Genomic DNA, 21,423 nt, shown 5'->3' with positions numbered 1-21,423 from the left:
AGATTTTTCTTTGTATAAGGCAAACTGTTACTTTGACATAGTAAAGCAAAAATTGCATAGAAGCATCTTACCATCCAAAGTAGACTGCAATGGTCCTATTCTTCCCATTCTTCTGACTCTCCAGACATGTCGGGCAGATGGCACATACAGCTGTGTAACCTAAGAAATTAACAGTATTTTACAGTTACACATTACTGAATTACAAATTACAATTTACTATTACACAACAAATGGATAGAACTGTCACATCCAATGCATCTGAATGCCTAAGTATCTTAATTTCTAATCACTCCTCCTTATACTCATGCCTTAAAGTTTGCATTTGCATTGCAAAGTTAACAATGTAATATAGAGTCTGTGTATCATTTAAAAATACCACGCAAATAAGTTCCAGTATTTAAGATACTAAAGCCGAGTCTGAATTTTGAGATGTCAAATAAATTCTGTTCACTTTGTACTGAGAATGAGGTTAGCATCACAGTTTAAGACTACTAGTACTTTAAGGTGTGTAGGCACGATTTGCTAAGTATTATAAAGAACTGTCACACAGAGAAATGGAAATCTTGAACACAAGGCAAGCAAACGTGCAGTCATCAAAACCAGAAGAGTTCACTGTCAACTGTTCCACGCAAAACCTCCAACTGTTAAGACATCTAATAGTGCAAGGTATTCTGAGGTGTAACGAGCTTCTTATGATCCAAGTTTTCAGTGATTCAAAGGACGTCCTTGCACATTCATATTACTGTTTACTTCTGCACACATAAACACAGTCTCTAAGCTCAAACAATGACATTTTTTTCAAAAGCTCTCAGGAAAAAAATAATTTCTAGGCGAGGTAATGATGCTGAATTTAATTTTGGAAGATAATTTTGAGGCATTTTTCCCCACTATAGAGCAATTCTTTTATTTAGCATTTTTATTATGAGAAGTACTTAAAGTAACTAGAAAATAAAACACAACAAAACGCTACCAGAATTTGATTCTCCTCTCTGTAAATGCAGATGACTTACACTATTGTTCCACTTTTATGTTAAATCACAGTTCCAATCCATAAAGTTTAACAAGTGCAAGACTTTTACATTAGAAAAAAGCAGCTTTACTCCAAGTTTTAAAACACATTAAATCTGTGCAACATCAACATCACTGATACTATCAGGAACCTAACATTTTATTATTGAAACTTCAGCACCTGTAAGGCTATGTGGAAAAAGGTTATTACTCTTACCTTATCTGCTTTAATATTTTCTTGTTCCGAGAGCCAGTGATTTGGCGGGCAGAAATTTCTCCTGGTATCTCTAGATTTCAACATTTTCACTAAATTTGTGATGACCTAGGTGTCAGAAACACATACATTCAACACACATTTAGCACTGCGAATGAAACTGTATAATCCACAAGCAAAAACTTTTTTTAAAAAAATCTGTCAGTAATGTATGAAATTCTTATTTTTTACTTACAAAAACTTGCTCTTATACTTAAATACCTTAGAATGTGAATAAGTAATTCTGGTTCACTTCTAAGCCATCAAAAAAATTGATTTATTAAAGTCTTATTCAAAAACCTAAGAACCAGGACTACCTAGGACTAAGTAATCTTAGGAATACCCTGCACATGTAAAAAGTTATATGCCAGTTCAGGGAAGCCTAATCAAATCATCACCAGCATTAAATTACTTATTTAAAGAAAGTAACACCTAACCAGGTCATTTATACAATGGTCTTTTTTGCTTACACAAGTTTTCAGAAATTAAACATGTGAACAGATATAGCTATTCCTTACTGCCTCTTATTCTAAAACAGATTCCAAACAACTTGGCTGATTTGTCGATCTTCTTTGTCCACAAGGAAGGAGTTTCTTAAATTTCTGTGCACCATTTTTCAAGGAAAATGCTCCACAGAAGAATGGAATTTTTGCTTGCCATCTCAAGACAAAGGTCACATGTATCACTCCACACCTGTCAAATCTGAGAGATATCTAATAAACAGTGGGTATTTCTGCCCATAGTCCATAAATTTAACTAACCAGCAGAAGATGGCGTGATGTGCTTCTCAAAAGCCAATATCAACTTCAGAAAGTAAAGGAGAGGGCTGAAGCATTAAATTGGCAGCAAAACAAAACAGCAAAAGTTCCATCTCTGAAGTACACAAAAGGTTGACTACTTCTGGCTGCTGCATTAACAAACTAAAACATTTCCAGCTAAAGGTGCCTCAGAGGAATCCTAAGTGTCTGCTGATAATACCACCTCACCAGACACGGAGGTGATTATCCATGTAAAAAACAAAAGCTGCTATTTTTAAGGGTAAAGGTCTACATCTGAAAAGATACTACAGGCTCCCTTTTTTGTCAATATCTTATTAGCATTTTCAAAGTTGGCTGGAGAAAAAAAGATCATCTCATCCAGAAGCAGCTAGCAATTTATCAAATGAACTGTACCCTCAAAGCTCTTGTCTATACTAAAACAGATCCTAGTGTGACTAAATCAGCTGTTTATAGTATACAGTAAACCCTACCATAAGACTGTTAAAAGATCCAACACATCAGTTTCAGAAAATAAAATCACTTCTGAGAAAGGCCTAGCTCAAACATGCCTGAAAGCAGATTACAAGATGACCATTTTCCCAGAAAGGATGGTTACCAAATACTCTTCTAGTGATCACCACAAGAAGCACAAAAAGCACCTACAGACCTAAAAATACACATGTGGGGTGGCTGGTTGCAATTTTCATTTAATATGCACACATATACTTTATTATCATAACGTTATTTACAAACTAAAATGCATTCGGTAACAACCCTTTAGTGTGGCAAGTTAGTAAACCTTTTTCCAACAGAAGGTGTAAGTATTTACCTAAAAACCACCTAGTAAAAGTGGTTTAACAAATACCAGCTTATTAGGTGGACCATAGTGGATGATGATGTGTACACCCATACTGCACCCAACCACAAGCACGCTAACTTAAACCACTATGCTTAATTATTTTTTATTCACAGGCAATTCAAATGATGAAATTTTGTAATTCTGTCATTATTATAACCATACGGTCAGAAAATGAGAAAACTGAATAGATAACTATTTATGCACATCTTCATAACAAAATTGGGAGGCTGAAAAAAGTGGTTATCATGGTCACTAGGGTGGCTTTGCAACTTTAGTAATTTTTTTTGGCAGTTTCCACCAATCTAGGAAAAGAAAAAAGAAAAAGTAGAAGAGATATCAGGCTAACAATTACTCCATCCTCAAGCACAATTGTCATACTTTGTTGCATGCCTTCTCTCCAAAGTGGAACCAACTTATCCCAACACTACATAAAACATAATTAAGTGGAATCAATAGAATATTAAATTACTACTCTAAAAAGATGTTATCACTGCTACAATGAACAACCATCTGTTTTGCAACTCAGAATTACAGCACTTGAAAAATGAATAGAAAAAAACAATACACAAAGCAATCTTGCTAAAGGACAATCTTAATGGGCAGGTGTCAAGATCAACAAAGAGTTTAATGGGCCTTCTAAAGGATTCTATCTCTAGATACTACACAAAAGACCTTTTACATCCAGTTTGTAAAGTCTTGAATAAAGGCAGAACAAAGAATGCTATTAAAGGAACTGTCTGATTACACAGGAATTTTCATCACCTTGCCCTTATAAAATTCAGTGTGGGTTAGGTGCCTCACTGAAGCTCTGTGGTCCCATTACCACTATACACAAGAGAAAGATTAAAAAATAAAGGGGGAAAAAAAAGAATCAGAAAAAATTATCCCTGTGAAGACCATGCTAATAAAATATTTTACAAGCAGTTAAAAAATCCTTAAAGGAAACTGAATAAAGTTCAGTGAGATTGGAGTCCCTTCTACATAATGAAAGGGTACTGAGAACACTAGCAATCTAAATTCAGGACTCCTTTATAAATCTTTTTATAAGTATGTATTTTATTGAAAGGAAAGACCCACTTCAATAAATAATATTAAAATGGAGATTTCTTTCCAATAAAGTGTCAAGTTCAAGTAACATTCAAAAACTAAAATTCAGCAAAATTAGCAACTTAATTTTATAGGACTGACTCAAGATAGTGAAATAATTATTTTATTTGACAAAATCCATTTTCATGTACTCATAACTTAAGTCCTTTATTAAATCCGTTACAGTTGAATACATTATTCAATATTATACCGAGAAAAAAGGGGGATTCTGCTGAATAAAGACATTTTCACACCTAAATCTTACCAAAGATCTCCAATCTGTTAGTAAATATGCACATTGTTGTCAGCAGACTCACTGTTTTCAGATTTACCATTACCTTGCAGAAGCAAAGCCTGTATTTGCACACACACACACACACATATATATATATACACACAGGAATGTATTTCGTTATACACCAGTGGCATGGAAAACATGCAAAACTAGCGTGACAATTTAAGAGAAAAAAAGAAACGAGAAATTAAAAGCACTGATAATAGGGAAGGAACATGCCTCTTTCTCTGCAGCTTGCAAAAGCTTTACCAAAGATAAATCTCTCATATTTGACACGATGTAAAAGAAAGTATTTTATACTTAAAGTTATGACAGACTACTTCAGCTTTGGTTTAATGATTTGGAAGAAGATATTCCTGCCTGCTTACTGGCAAGAAGGTATTTTGAAGCTGCCATCAGGAAAGACTCAGTGCTGTGTACAGTAGTCTTCTTGACAAGGCGAACTTCAGCCGTGTTGAATTTTTACTTTTAACAATATGTTTCTGAAGGAGTAAACAAGAGAAGCTTTGTTATTAGCTACATTTTTCTTTAATAGAACCAGAGCCTTCGAGATACCCTCAAGATTTATATTTGTAATTCAGTTAATGGAAGGCAACGCTGGCTCCTGAAAATAGTAAAAGTACAGAGAGTTAGACAGTTCCACTAGAAGTTTAATTCCCGACTGCCAAAGTGGGACAAAGTAACTCAGGATTTTCTGAATGACTGCAAAATATGATCAAATTCACCTGAAATATAAGCAGCTTATAAAAACATATGTGACAAACTGAAGAGACAAAATGGAAGATGGCATGATATAAACTGCATACTTCAAAACACCCCTAGCATGCCGTTATTCTTAGAAAAACAGACATATTGGGGTTTTCTCTTGTGACCTTTAAATCGAAAGTTTATTTGGCAATTTAAAGACAAGTAATTAAATTAAATTGTGCAAACATATATTAGATCAATCATGCAAATTACATATTCAGTGGAGCATTAGGACTGTATTCAGTGCAATCAAAACATTATCAGTTACTCTCACTGCTATTAATGCTTATGCTCATAAGTGAAATGTGTTGTAAAATCAGGCAGAATATGCTGGATAGAGGCTATCTTAGACTTGTAGAATGAATAAGCATTCCTTAATTAGCCCATCAGGTTAAGTGCAAGCCTTAATGGGCCTTTCCTAAAGTCTAGCATGACATCTTTCTCCAAACATGGCCAAGAAGAAAGTTCCATTAGCAATATTAATACAAGCTTAGTTGATCATTTTCATTCAATTAACTTCTTTCAATTAAATAGATAGCTTGACAAAAGCAGTGATAAAAGACCTGAAGGGACAGCTGATGACTCGATCTGAACATTAGTGTGCGAGAGGTCGCCAGTATTAAACAGACTGTAAATCTAGCATTCAATTTGGAAAATGCATTTCTTCTGCTCCCACTTTAATGAGCAATTTTAGCTGACTAGATGTGTTTGCTGCAGGATTTTCATGACAAGTCAAGCACTCTTTTTTTCTCGGCAACAGTTATATTAGGTTTTTTCCTGCCAACATTTTCAGCTTCTCCTAACTCATGTCTTAGGTAGGATACCATGGATAAAACTAGCAGAAATACATTGGTAGATAGCCAGAAAGAACATGCATTAAGTTTACATTTGCTAAGCTGGACTCACTATTCCATGAGTATTCCAGCAAACCCAGAAGGAGTAGTACCAACAAATTTTAGTAAAATACTAGCAAAACCAATAAGGCATGGTACGAATTTAGTGAAGCCTCTAATACCGAAGTACTTGAGTAATGGTATGATTCAGTTAAAATTTCACACCTAAATAAAGTTATAATGACATGCTTAGGTACCCTGCTGAATGGGAATCCAAGTTAAAGCCTATAGTCTATACAGTAACTTTTTGATAAACAGAATAAGCAAGAAATTAAACTTAAAATGTTGCCAGAAGCACAAAAAAAAATTGTTGCAGTTATCAGAATTACTCAGTTTAGCATACATGCCAAAAAGCAACCTTCCCAAATCCACATTCCTTGTAACAACTGTGTTAGAAGTGTACTTGGAGAGAAAAAAAACTTCCCGATCTATCTTCAGCAGAAGGCTGAGAATTTTATTTAAATATGTTCTGGAAATTGACACAATTTACCTTGAATAACTGAATCCACCTTTTTTGTTCTGTCTGTATACATTGCTGCATTTCCGTATTTTTGGTTACTCCAACACTTCTAAATGCTGCAATATATTCCTCACGAACCTCTGGTTTTGTTTCTGGGTAAGCCAACTTTATGATTCCTAAACATGCATCTCGAAGGCAGCGTGATAATATTACAAGCTCTTCTAGCGTAAAAGGCATCATTGATGATTGTCTCTGACCTACAACTACATAAAATACAAGTTTCCTTAAATGACCTTTTCTTAATAATTCTGTTACTACATAAACATATTTCATTGAAACTTTAATATTCACACACAAACTCTAAAGGCAGAGGAAAGAAACATTACCCCAAAAAGAGAACAAGTATACATTTACAATGGTGATCAGGTCTTGTAATTGTTTGCAGTCACAATTATTTTAATCAAATATTCTCTTGTTTGCTTTTGTGATTCCTGCTGTGTTAAATTTTTACCTTAGACTACAGGTTCAGTCCAGAGGAACTTCATTCTCTTCACTAAATCATTGAAAACTACCATGATTAAGAACTTCCATATCAGACCCTGTAACGCCAAGGTTTCCAAGGTGCAGCCATCATTTCACACCCCACCCCACCCCCTTTTTTTTTAAATGCAATCACCATGAAAGAGCCAGTTGACAGTTCAGAGCTCAGGGGACCCTCAGCAAGTCAACCCAGAAGAGCCTTCCCCACGGATATCAGCAAATCATTGCACAGGGAACTCTGTAGCCTTACACAAAAACATTTTGTAAAATATGTTTGAAACTCACCTTCTATTGGATCACCAAAGAATTCATTATCATGAATAGAAATAAGTGAATGACTAAACAAAGAACTAAAAAGGTAAAAGAGAGGGATAATTCGACTAGAGTCTTCTAAAGACATTGGAGAGCCTCTTGAAATCACTTGAAGGAGTGGCACCATAGACCTTAAAATATAAAATGCGAAGTTAAAGAGATTGTTAGTTAAATACACTAAAAAAAGTATTAACTTCATCATTCTAGTAAAAATATTTAGTCGTAGTTCCTACAGCAAAATAAGGACAAGATCTCAGTTAAGTAACTACTATTTCCCATCCTTGCAAAATAAGGTTACTCTTCATAAGTTCTTGTCTTGTATAGTATCTCAGTGTCTTTATAATATATAAACTTTGACATTAACCATTACAGACTGCAGATACTTTCTGGTTTAGAACAGTGACACAAAACAGAGAGCAACTATTCTGCATGTCAGCACAAAACAAATCTGTAGGTCCAATGCTTCAGTTTCTGGGAACATGTTTCTGCCACCATCAATTTCACAAGTCAAAGTATAGAAGATAAAAAACCTCACATACTTGGGGCTTTGATGTTTGTTAGATTGAGGCTAGTAAGCACTCCGAAAAACTACAAAATATCCACCTTAAAGAAACAGTTTATTTAGCTCAGTTTTATGAAATCATAGGGGCTAAGTAACCATGACAGTGTTGGATTTCATCGTCTTCTGCAAGCAGTGTCATACCACTAATTGTCTTATTCTCTTTTCTCTAGATACACCCTATTTTAACAAAGCATTAGTTTCAGAAATGGTATAATACATACCCTGTAATCATTCGTGTAGTCATTGAAGATATCAAATACCAAAGATGCCTCAGGAATCTGGCATTAAAGGCTAAACTATAAAGAAGCCTGCAAGAGGAAGTTCAAATAAATTGTGTCTTCCCAAATACTGTATTCACAAAACACAGTGCTTCTATGAGAACTTTTCTGTAAAGCATTTCTCAAACAATTTAAATTTACTTTTTCAGGATGGAGGCTCTTATTCTTATCAAATGTGGTGAAAGCCCCAAAAGCTGAAAAACAAGCATATAAATTCTGATACCCAAAATACAGTTTTCATTAACTCAGCAACAAAGCACACAATATAAACCCTAGTTTGCAGTATTGCACACATATTAATGAAAATAACATACAGTCAGAGTTTTCTATATTAGAATTTAAAAAAAAAACAGGTAAGTCACACCAACTACTTAACAGCTAACTTCCGTGGTTCTTCTAACATTAACATAGCAATTTTTGCAAAAAGTAGATCGAAAATACTTTAAAGTTAATTTACACTAGAAACAGCCATTGATTTAAAATTATGTAGCAATTTTACTGGTATATTCTGTATGGCACATATCATCATGGAACAATGTCTGTCAGGACAGCTACCCATACACAAACACTAATCCATGCGCAGACAAAACATGGTTTATACACCTGTAAAAATAAACACGTATGTTCACAAGTCAGTTACATATAGGACTGACTTTAACCATATTATTTCAGGCATGATTACGGCATGATACACTTTTCATAGAAACGAGAAATAAAAAGCTTTCCAGAGTTAAGAAGTCTCCCCCAGCCTAATTTTTCCCCTGCAGGAATCAACACATGTGACAAACATAATTTGAAACAATTAATGTCTTCTAGGAAACCTAACAAGATCTGACTAACTAAACTGTTATTTTTTGGATATTGAAGAACTATATTCAGTTAGTTATCCTAAATGCTACTTCCTAGGTCTCCTAATTACTATTAGAATAAATAAGGTAAAACAGATGCTCAGGTCCACATCTCTCAGAAGTGAACAGCCTCATAGTATCAAAATTGCCTGTGACCATGCATACAAGAGGCTGGGAAATGAGAGCAGGGAGGGTAGACTAGCTGCTGCCTGAATAAACAGTATTATGGACCACATGGATAAATTAAAATTTGCCAGATGGCAACAGGAAAGGAAGCATGCATTTTGTTAAGGAAAAAAGTAAAATATCAGTAAACGTGTAAAAATATTTGAGAATGGTTTAAGTGGCAACTCATTTAAAGACATCAAAACAAAAAAAACCCACAAGAAAATCTACGCGCCCACTCACAAATGAATAGTGCATAGTGCCATTTGCCCCTGGGTCTTCGCTTCCTGGCTGCTGAAGCCCTGTAGCCCCTTTTTACTGCCTTCACTGAAGTCCAACCTCTCTCATGCATCTACACAGCTACTCCCCTCTTCAGGCTCTCGGTTCACACATATTCACCAAAAGCCAGTTGCACAGACAAGGAACTGTGCAAAGATAAAGTAGCATGAGGAAAGGCAGAACTCTTCACTAAGCAGAAAGGATAGAGTTTCACAGGTATGGGGAGTTCTGGAAATACAATGGGGCATGCAAAAAGGAAAATTACATACAATCAACCTCTGGTCTGCAGTGTGTCTTTACTAAAATATCATGCCCTCTGTTTCAAAAATTTTGAATTTTAAATACATAGATCAGTACCTTTAAAAAGAGTTGGGAGCTTCACATATTCCAGAGAATTTACATGTTGGTGGTCATTGCTAAGCTTGAGTTACATTTGAAGTAACTGCAGCTAATGCCAGTTTAAGTAAGTTTTATTGTAAAATTAAGTTCTACTTCAAACATTTCGAATTTTTGAAAAAATTCAACCTGAATTTCATACATGGGAATTTTACTTCTTCCTAATGTCACATTATTTTGACATTTGGGTGGAAATCATGCATTATCATGTAAGGAATTATATCTAGCTAACCTAGAATAAGGATTGGTATTTTAATGTTTACATATCTGAAAGATAGCTCAGATGTCTTGGTTTCTGAAATGAGACATTTCCTCATTTGTAATTTGGCACAGTGCCATTAGGTCTCATAGGGCTTCCAAGTAAAAACTTGTTAATTTTACAATCATCCCTGGAAATTATGTAATAGTTTTAGCAGAAATGAACAAACATTATGGACACTGAACCTATCATAATGTAATTCATTTTTTCATTCTAGCAATATTCAGCAATAATGAAGGGGGAAAAAGGACAAACCTTAAGAGCTTACAATAATAACCTTTGTCTACGTTTTAGCCATTTTTATTCCACATCTGTGATTCAGGCAGTCAATTGTAGCAACTGCTATATTTCATGGCCCAATTCCAGAAATGCTCAATGTATTCAACTTTCATGTTTCCCTTCCCTGAAAATCTGGTTAAATACAAAAATGCAAATTTGGTAGAAGATGTTATCATACAACCTATTTGTCAATACGAAATACCTATGAAATATGAAGCAGATGAATTCATCAATTCTAGTTTCCATACTGTTACCAGAAAATAAACATAAAACTGCAAACTAAACACAGAAGGGTGAAGGAGGCCTCGTGTTAGAAAAATTTTACATCACTAGATTCACCTGAAATATAATTCATTGCGAAAAGAATGAGAGCAGAAACCAACTACTACCCTCCCACTTCAAGCACAGAAATTGCCTTTCAAAGTAGTAGGTAACAATTGTAACGATAAAAAAAATCCAAACAAACCCACAATGCAAGGATGGCCTTGAAAAGTCCTATTTCTGCATAAGTTCAAGAAATCGGCTGTACTAAGTAGTTTCAACATTTTTGGCTTTACATTGAAAAAAATGAAAAAGCCTAAAAATTTTTAATTAAAAAAAAATCAGAAGGTAAATAATTAGAAATGTTTATAATTAAAATAGGTCAAAATCTACCTCACTGGGTCTTTTTCTTTGGCAGAAAAAAGACGTGCACCTGCTAAAAAACAGCATTTCCAGATAAAACTACATTAAAATGACACTGCACAAAACAGTAATTCCTGATAAACTGCAGAGCATTATAAAGACAGCTTATATACCCGGAAGACAAAGCATTATCAATTCACAAAGTTTAGAGATCAGTTAACGTAAAGTATGAGTGTCCATACAATCTTGATCCCTTTTTCCTTAAAAAAAAAAAGACCACGCACATAAAACTATTAAGATTATTTCCTCTTATGTAAATTTTTTATAATCTGACTCAGGGGTTTCACTTTCAATATCTGTATTATTCTAAAAACAAACCAATTGGCTAAAGTTTAAACCCTGGCTTTTTACCTTTCCCAGCTGATGGTTCTACATTTTGTTGAAAATACCAGTGCATACCCCCAACATCTTTATTATGAGATCACTATACATGGTTTTATATAATGGATTCATTGATAGATTTTCTGTAAAGTTCAGTATTCAGATTTAGCACTCTAGTCTGGGAGAAGAACCATTTCTCTACCAGAAAGGGTAAGTTCCTTTCAAGTAGAAAAATGAACACTATCTCAGCCACAGGCAATGATGGAGTTAAATTCACTCCAGTGATTTCTGTTAAGTACCTATTTTAATCATACCAAATTAACTTATCTGCTCCCAAAAGTAAGTACATAACGATCATTTATTTAGAGCCTTGTTTCTCTCCCTAGGTATCTAATTGTCCACAAAGGCCACATGATTTATGTGTACTTGCCAGAATAGTATTTTGTGCACCTCTGGTTTAAAAAAAAAGTGTCAAATTCCTCCTGCGCAATGGGACAGATTAAATGACCCATTAAGCTTAATTTAGCTGAGGCACCACTACAAGTTAATTAGTTAAAGGCAAGATTTTCAGTCTAGGTCATAAATTGGACCCAGTTTCCCACTGAGACCATTTAAGTTAATGAAGAGAATACACTAGAATGAGAGGAGCTCATACAGTCTGTGAAAGGTCACCGCTGCCAGGGCAGCAGATTTTGACACCTCAGAACTGCAAGGTGTCACAGGTACCAGACAGCATGCAAAGCCATCGTTAAATGAAGTATACCATTCTTTAGGCTGCTTTATGGTTCTGCCTGTCTTTGTATTGGACCAAGAATGTAAAGCAAACCTTAAAAAAAACACCAAACCAACCAATAAACCAGCAAAAAGAGTAAAAGCTTCATATACAATGATTCTGGTTTTAAGAACAACACAATGGTGTTAAGAACATCCTTGAAGAATTATTAAAATTGCTTCATGTAAAACTTAAGTATCTTCAACACATGTATGAAGACAAGCTGCTCATATTACATGGTAATGTCAATTTTCCAAACAATTTTCAACTGCAAATTAAGATTAGCAGTGTTATGTTAATTAAACAGTAGCAATATATGGCCACTATGAAACTGCTAAACCAAAATGAGCAATCACTCTGGGGCACTGATCAGACAGCTGACAGCAACTGAAGTCCCAGTACAAGCACAGTTTCCACCACTATTTAGTATCAAGCCACAGTGATGATCTGAGGTCTATGGTATTAAATTATGCCCCTAAACATTTTGCAGAAAAGGAATTTACTAGTTATTTTGATGAATAAGTCTTGCAAATCTCTTTATAATGAGAACTACACTCCAAGACTCAGGTTCTTTTTTTTTTTTTTTCTTTGTAGTAACTGTATTTGATAATACATGTTAACTTTACAGTGAAAAGATGAAAGCCCTGCCCCTCTGAAAACAAGTACAATTCCCAATGACTTCATTACAATCAGGATCTTATTCTATACCTCTAATCTGGCTTACTGAACACTAGCTATAGCTAGGTTTTTCCTGTCTTGAGCCTTTTTCTTCAATTGAGCTTGACTGGATCCTTCCAGAACTCATTCAGATTTTATCAAAATTCCTAACAACTAACCCAAAATAATGTGCTTTTCCAGTAATCCATCTCTGGATCCCGCCACCCTCTGTGGAAAATCAGAATGAAACTTTACAGGCGTGCTCCTTCCATTCAGAACTACACTGCAGTTTGGGGCATCTTGTTCTATTCTCTCTTGGCCTCTGTTGCAAAACCAAAGAAACTACTGAGCTAATGCAGCAACTATACAAGATCAGCACTGGTCAAATCAAAGATGTACTGAGAAGTCACAAGAGGAAAATGCATTCAGCTTTAATGGAGTGCCATAAGTCTATACTACAAGTTTCTTTTTTCAAGAAGGAAAAAAGCCTTATAACTATTAAAGCAATACAGAGACACTTGTCATTTCCTCCCTTCCAAAGTCTGTGTTAACTGTTGCCTAATTTTCTTTACAGTTATTGAAAAGCTATTTTCAATTATTAGTCTTTATTTATCATACCACTTTGCAGATTTGCAGTCTATGGTTTTAATTATCATAATTTTCTATTACAGTTGTAAATGCTGTTAAATAAGCAAAGCCTTTGTAACATCTTTCTCTATCTTTCAAACCACTTGACCCAGTATGTTTCCAATCAGAAAAGAGCATTTTTGAGCTCTTAGAATACACCAAAAATAATTTTAAATTAATTATTTCTGCTTAATTATTTCTACATAGTTTAATTACAGAATATTACAAAGGAAAGTGTGTCTAAGTCATTTAAGTTAGTTTCGAAACAAGTTAAGCATTTTTCAAACGTCTATCATTGAATTTCACAAAATCATTTGGGCAATAAAAAAAAATCACCAGGTAATCAAAAAAAGTGGAAATCAATCATGAAAAATCTTTTAATTGTCTTTTAAAATGACACAACGTTACTACCTTTAAAACAAGCACCAAATGTCCTTTGAAAAAGACTCAAAAATAACATTTAGAACAGCTGCTTGCTAACTTAGGCCAGGTCTAAAATGGATTGAGGATAGAACAAAAGACTGGCACCTCCTGACATGATGATGCCTGCCAAACCCAACACGTATGATTGGCCTGGAAGTCAGAACTAGTAATTCAATGTCTGCTTTAATTTACCAAATACCTGTATGAATTAACTTCATTTTGACCATGAAAGTAATTCCATTGGTATTACTGACAAAAATATAAGTATCTGTACTACTTTTTTTCTAAAATTGATGCATTCAATTATTTTGGAGCTATTCAAAAGTTACAATTTGTAAACTGCTTTCCCTTATAAGATTTTGAGTAGAGCTTTCATAACTCTTGAATTTATCCAATGTGTAACTAGCTTTTTATTACAAATAATTACAAAGACCCAATATGGTGTCTCAGAGGAAATAGATGCCATACTCATACAACTAAAGTTCTGTGGGACTTCTTTATTCATTAAACACCTTTTTCCACACAGCTAACCAGCAAACTTCAAGTCAAAGCAGTGATGCATTTAAACTCAGTAATTACTATCCAAGGCAATGTACTACTTGCAACAATAGAGCAGGCATACTAATTCAACTGCTGCTATGATCTTCAGGTCTCACATCCTGCTCTAATGCAATTAGTCTACAAAGAACTAATTACCCTAATCGAGCAATCACAGTTTCACTGACATCTTACTTCCTCTAACAGCTATAAACACCGTTGGGCTAAGATACCACCTAATTAGTTTTCTGTATCACTGTTTACAATGCAGTTTAAATTGATTATGTTTACAACATTCTCTAAATACTTACTTTACTACCGGCAACTACATACTTATTCAAAACTACTTACACCAGAACAGTGTTAATATTTATGGCTCTGATAATAAAAAGGTCAAAAATCTTCTTCAATTGTTACTGACATTTGTGGTTTGCAACCGTTGTAAAAGAATGCGTACAAATGAACAAGTCTTTTATCTCCACCTCAGGTGCCAAAGCCCTTCCCAAACAACAGTGATCTTCAATAGTTAGGAATCGTTTTAATTTGTAGCAATGGCTGTAAATTAAAGAGGGTAGAGAACAAGTTGGTTTCAGTGCTGAGCTAGCTACAGAGACTGTGGAATCCGTATCATTAAAATTTTTAAAAACAAGCTAGACAAACTTCTGCTAAAATGACACTTCACTACCTCTAAGCAAAGGAACAGACAAACTCCTTTCAAGCATCTTTGCAATCCCTATTTGTGTGTCATTTTCTGGTTACAAACACTACCTGCTCCACAGTCCTCAAACGTGGTGATACAATACTAACTTATTTGCAACTCACTAAACAAACCAGGAGCTTATGCTTTTGGACTCTATGATTACTCCAGAGAGAGCATAATTAACAAGAATTAAAATAAGAAAGAATCTACTCTTTGGTTTGCCTGGATTTATTATTTAAAATCTTAAACTCTTATTTATTTTAGCTGATCACAGAAGGAAAACAGAGGGGAAAAAAACCCACAGGGTATTTAAAACAAGTCTAGCTAATAAAACAAATTTTACACGTACTGCGGTCAACATCACAATTATTTATACTTGCCTGACTTTTGGCACCATCATCCGATGTTGTACCATTAGTGTGTGGCAGATTGATGCCATCAGGGTAAAGACCTCTTCGCTAGCTGAATCTCTCCAAACCATATTCAGTAGAGTGTTTGTCTGCTGCTTTGTATCCAATTTCTTTAGACACTCCTCAGTTATGTACTGAACTGATATTCTCCCATCACCCTACAAACACAAAGAAAAATTTGCTAGAAGTTTTTTTAATGATCAAGCACACTCAAGCACGTATGTATATCCCAGTACTATTCTTACAAATACCAGACCCAAGAGCCAACTTAAATCCCTAGGGAGGCAACCAATGGGTTGTGGTACCGGTCTTTTCACCTGGATCAGTGGGAAAGACTCCCTTTAACGTAATGATGTACTGCAACACTTCCATACAATAAGGCAAGATCATTTACTGGCATAAGATATGCGAATAGTCATCTCTTCCCCACTGACATCAGCCAGCACAGGACACAAAATCCAGAATTGGATGTCTACTGTTAAGTTCGTTTTTAAACAGTATTTTCACATTCATAATCCATGGGTTAACAAACAACAAAAAACTTCAGTGTGTCTAATACACATTTGGGTAGTACAGAAGTGTACACTGAAGAATGCTTTCTCTGAGTGGAGCTCAGCCTTTCCTTTTCCTTATCTCCTCTCTTTTTCTTGCCCTCAACTGAGCAAAGCAGTCTGGATCACCGAAGGATACAAGTTATCCAGTTATGAATTTTTAAGAAAGAGGGGTTCCCCACCCACCCTCTTTTTTTCTTCTAAGACAGGCATGCATGGCAATATGGAATACATAAAATCTCACAAGAGAAACCAACATTGCAATATATAGTATTATGCATTAAAGCCTCATCAGAGAAGATTTTCTCTGATCTAAAAATCACTGTAAGTTACCTGTGAACAGATATTTATGCTTTTTTTTTTTCACCTAATCACGTCTTGAACATCACCAACATCTCTAAGCCACAAGCAGAATCTGCCAATATTTACATCACATACAGCATGTGTGTGTCTGACAAATTAAGTATTTTATTCGCACTATCTTGGTAAAGATTTTGGGGTAACGGTAACACACTGCATCTAAAAATGTACAAGTGAAAAAAAGTTGCATGTATTCTCCAGCAGTACAGCTCTTTATAAGAGATTACTCTCAATATCGAAGTCTTAAAAATGCTGCGTCTTTCAGAAATACATTTCATGTAAGGTGTTATACAAGCACACTTTATAGGAAAAGTATTTCTTAGAAGAGCTGGTATACTTTTGCTTCCAAGACATAGGCAAGAAAATAGCAGTATGTCTTAGAATGCCTGAGAGACCGAAATCCAGAAATCCCAGCACAGTGTGGAGAGGCAAAATAGTCTATGAGACTTTTTTATATGGTGACATTTCACATATTCCACAAGGAAAGACGGCACACTGCCTAAATCCTTTGAACAGTAGTGCCTTTTGAGAGATTATATAAAGGCCAGTAAGAAACTGTTGAATTTACATCTCTCCAACTTTGGTTGTTCAAAGCCTCAAGCAGAGTGTTAGGAGGTTAAAGTCAGCACAGATTCATTGTACTGGTGGTAGTTTAAACTACAGCGAAAAGTTCTATTTATAATACAGTCTCTATACATCATTATAGAAAGTGGGTGTTCCCCCTTTGAAGGCTTTCAAGGTAGTGGATGCATTTAAATGCAGAGCTAATTCTACATGGTAAAGACTGTAGTTGAACTTCTAATATTTCCACGAGAGGAAAAAAAATAAAATACTAAGTTGGGATCTTCCAACTTAGTCTGGAACATCTCATGGTATCTTAGCATCATCATGAACTTAAAAGAATATAGCGAGTAATACAGTCTCTGTAAAATACAAATTTAAAGAAGTTTAAATATTTTTTGTTAAATAAAAGCTCTGCTCTTCAGCAAACCCAGTACCTGCCCATACTTTAAGATTTGTTATTATAGTAAGAGTTTTGGTTTTAATGTAAACAACCAGTTCTGTTTGTTTACAGTGAGCAGCCCTGTATTTTTAAAAAATAAACATGCTCCCTTCTGCACTTAGTTAGAAAAATACTGGACTTACAATGATCATTTTTTTGCCTATATTTGCTGCTGCTATAATACAAACTCATTCAAAGAAATTCTGTACTGCTTACTGCTGTAGATGTCATTTTACTGATCTCTTCATCCTCATCTTCAGAATCACTATTTGCATCTTGACAATTCGTACCAGCACTAGACACAGGCAGCTGAGAGAGAAAAGTTTGGAGTACCCTCAAATAGACAAGAAGTCCTTCCTCTGAAAGGGATCCTATAGCATGTATATTGAAAAAAAAAGAAAAAGTCATTAGCCAGATCGCACTGTAATAGAAAATATATTTTACCAGAAATACCTGACCAAAACACATTATGCCAGATCTTCCCAAATTAAGTGTATTTTTTACTGAAAAGGGTAAGAATAGCTAAAAAAACAGATCTCTCCAACACTTTAATCCACAAACTGTCCTTTTTGCTTGGCAATGAACCATGTTGTAGAAACACATAAAATACTAACTGAAACATGAAAAAACAATGAAATGGCCATTCAGCTTTCTCACCCAAATATGTTTCTCCAACTGTTAACACAAAGTAAAAAAGCCACGGGGCTTGATCACTTCTTCTCAAACATCCACTTTCTGCTAATAATAGTGCATTCAGAAAGAGTTCGTAAGGGAAAATGGTCTGCACATCAGCAAGCGCTGGAATGATGAAATGGAATATCTGATCTGTAAAAGGTGCTGCCAGAAACTCCTCTGTGAAGGCTGCAAAAACCTGCTGCCTGAAATGAAGAAAAATTGTCTTTATAGAAAATATAGGCAAAATTTCCCACAGTTATATCCATGGAATAACAGATCAATTTGCAAGTTTGAACATGTCCATCAAGATGGCTGCAAAGATGCACTCCATTAATCCTGTGCTAATAAACCAAATTTCTCAGATTTCTCAAAAATAAACTTCTTATACCACACCCTTTTCCTGGTGATCTTACATGTAATTTTACCCTTTAAACTTTTCCTGAACTTACAGAAAACTATTCTGAAGTTAAAGTCATTGTTTATAATCTTGAAATAAAAAATACATTAAAAAAGAACAATTAAGTCTTTTTTACCCCCTAAATACTACTTCAACACAAAACATGTGATAGAACCAGAGTGATTTTTGTTCCATCTTTCTACATACCCGACTCTTTCTGCTCCTAAGCTATGACTTAGTTATTTCTCTCCATAAACCTCAGCTCCTCTGTCAAGAAGTTTAACTTTTTAAGTCTTCATCTGCCCTTAGCTGCATTTCTGCTCTCACCTAACTTTTTCCACACCTATGTTTCTATGTATTCTAATAACTGCTATTCTCTGTGCTCTGTTTATTGTAGTCTTCAGTATGCTACGGCTTTTTTCTTAAACACACCTAAAACTACACTGTTTCATCAATGTACAGCATTACCAGAAAAATCATTACTATTGCAAATAAATCAACAAAATGCACTGAAAGAATAGCTAGACACTCAACAGCAAACTGCACACCTCTGACAGTAACAAGTGAGCATACAAACACCCAGTATTATCTTTATTTACCTTGCACCTTCTGGACAGGAGCTATATGTAAAGTGCAACGGCTTCAGAACATTCTCCAGAAGTATTTTTGCAATAGGGACTCGAGAAACATCAGAATACTCAATACTCGAGGGAAGCTTATTGTTAATTAACAAATAAAGCGACTTGTAGTAGCCTGCAAACAAAAAATATAACTTTTTAAATACAGTATTACTCCTTTTCTGTATAAAACAACTTCTAATTCACAATTAACTGCATGAAGCTTTACTTTGGAAGCCATTTTACAATAGCCCAAGTCACATTCACATAACAGAATATACTAGCAACCTCTCTGAAAACATTGCTTTATAAAAATCACAAATTGATAACTGCATTCAGAGTCAGTCTGATTTTCAAAGACCAATCACTCCTGCTGCTGAAGTGAATAATTTGGGTTTTTTAAAAACTATGACCCATAAAAAAGATGTTCTCTTCTCCTCTGAGTGACTCTAGCCATGTTTGTGACAGCTGTCCTTCCACCCATTCAGAAACTATGAATTCTCCCCTCTACACCAAAATGTGACTGCATCATACAGGTAAGAGTCCTGTTGGCAGAGTATCTCAATTCTATAAGCACCCTGTCTTAGCAAGCTTAAGGATACAATTACGATTTCCAAAACGGGGATCTCTCAGTAATAAAATGCATTACCACCCAAATCACAGATGTGTAGAGGGTAACCTAGTTTTGTCTCATTAAAGTACAAATGGAATCATATTATTTCATTCTTCTTAAAAATTCCTCTTGCTCAATGAACTCCTAAACTAAGATGGAAGTTCCACAACTACTGGAACCACTATAAATGCATAAATAATGTCACATCATCGAGAGGTCCAGCCTAAGACCCTTTGTTGGGAACTACCTAACTTCACATGCAATGCAACAAGTGGAAGTCCCAATAAAGGAGTAACTTAGCAATGCTGACAAGACACACACAGAAGACAAATGCAAAAGCATATACTAATAAAATCTGATTACAGATTCTTTACAAATTAACTATCACAAATGATTAGGAAACAGAACATTTGTAGGTACACACAAACGCTTCTTTTTGGTTTCATTATAAGTGATCAGAAAGCTGAATATTTTTACTAAAATGTATGATCTAACATTGTGATAAAGTTTCACATATCAGTTGCGAGGACTGAATATTATACTATCCGAGCAAATGTGAGTATTTTGGAAGATATATTTACTATACACAAAGCAATGAGACAAACACGAATACATCTGTAGTTTTAGCTATGCCTGTGCGAGTAAAATAAATGCACTAGAATAAGAGGGTGGGGGGGGGTTTCTCATAGTGCTGTCAACTTGTAGCAGTTAAAACCAAATCCTTAGTAACGGGGTAAAACAGCCGAGTCCACTGAATGTACTTTTAAGACTTGCATAGAATTATTCCAACAATTACCTAACAAATTGGAAGGTGCTCTTTTTGTCTTTTATATCAATGAAGTTGGATCCAAGATGTTTATTTCATGAAGTTTTTGGCTGTTCTCCTCATCCACAAGTCTTGCAACCTCAAACTATGGTATCAGAAATCCAAATTTTTATTTTTTCCCCCCACATTCGCAGAGTAATATAGTTTCTTTGAGGCAAAACATAATTTTGGTGATAACTACACAATTCATTAACTTTCAGTATGTTTGCACAGGTGTAACTGCAGTTCAGCAAACAGTTTTGATGATGATGGTACAAGGGAAACAAAAGCTAGGTCACCATCGCTTTGCTAAGGTGTCTTATGTTAGCAGGATGAAAAGGTAATGCCAACTGACAATAATAATGATTATTAGCAGTTTTAGAGAACAGTAATGCAACACAATGCCCAACGTTTACACAACTAAAGCTTAGATCTGCCACAGTGTGCATGCGGGTGTGCACGGGCACATGTGTATATGTGTTTGTGTGTGTGAACAGCTACTGGAATAAAACTTTTGTTAGGTAATACCCACCTACTCCCAAAATCTGTGGTAAAACTCTGTATAAGTAATTTGGTAGAATATTCAATTTATAACCAGAATTCCCAAAGAAATCAAACAGTAATTTCTCAGGCAGTGATCTCATTCAAGCAAAATATCCATCTAATGACTATGTTAATGTGTGCAGCACTTAATTCATTGTGTCTATGGTAAAGGTTAAAATGTCATTAAACAACATGGTCCTCAGGTATTACACGTTCTGTTTAATTTTTGCGAATTTCCCAAAACTTCTAGTTCCTAGCTACTCACCTTTTTGAATCATGTAGTGCAAAATTTGTTCAATTAATGATGTCACATAGCTGACATCTTGTAAAACAGGCAAATACGTATTCTCAGATGAAAATACCTCAAGCATTCTCATAGGAAGTGCAACATTCAGACTGTCATCATTGCAATTTTGCAATAGCCTATAAATGAAATGAAATAAAAATTATT

General features: G+C 34.9%; 1 protein-coding gene across 4 annotated transcripts in view; it reads right to left on the bottom strand.

The window, feature by feature from the left end:
* The window catches only part of UBE3C (ubiquitin protein ligase E3C), a 76,983-nt gene that overhangs the window by 38,682 nt on the left and 16,878 nt on the right, over positions 1 to 21,423 (bottom strand). For all 4 annotated transcript variants that reach the window (XM_037382583.1, XM_037382584.1, XM_037382585.1 and 1 more), the window contains 10 exons: positions 21,238 to 21,395; positions 18,994 to 19,147; positions 17,980 to 18,200; positions 17,539 to 17,693; positions 15,379 to 15,566; positions 7,995 to 8,081; positions 7,185 to 7,342; positions 6,390 to 6,622; positions 1,226 to 1,330; positions 72 to 159 (listed from right to left, as the gene is read on the bottom strand). In XM_037382583.1, coding sequence (XP_037238480.1) covers positions 72 to 159; positions 1,226 to 1,330; positions 6,390 to 6,622; positions 7,185 to 7,342; positions 7,995 to 8,081; positions 15,379 to 15,566; positions 17,539 to 17,693; positions 17,980 to 18,200; positions 18,994 to 19,147; positions 21,238 to 21,395 — 1,547 coding nt within the window. The remainder of the gene's footprint in view (positions 1 to 71; positions 160 to 1,225; positions 1,331 to 6,389; positions 6,623 to 7,184; positions 7,343 to 7,994; positions 8,082 to 15,378; positions 15,567 to 17,538; positions 17,694 to 17,979; positions 18,201 to 18,993; positions 19,148 to 21,237; positions 21,396 to 21,423) is intronic.

The sequence above is a fragment of the Falco rusticolus genome, chromosome 4 (genome assembly GCF_015220075.1).
Source record: "Falco rusticolus isolate bFalRus1 chromosome 4, bFalRus1.pri, whole genome shotgun sequence".
Taxonomy (NCBI): Eukaryota; Metazoa; Chordata; class Aves; order Falconiformes; family Falconidae; genus Falco; species Falco rusticolus.
This window is presented reverse-complemented; position numbering and strand designations above follow the sequence as displayed.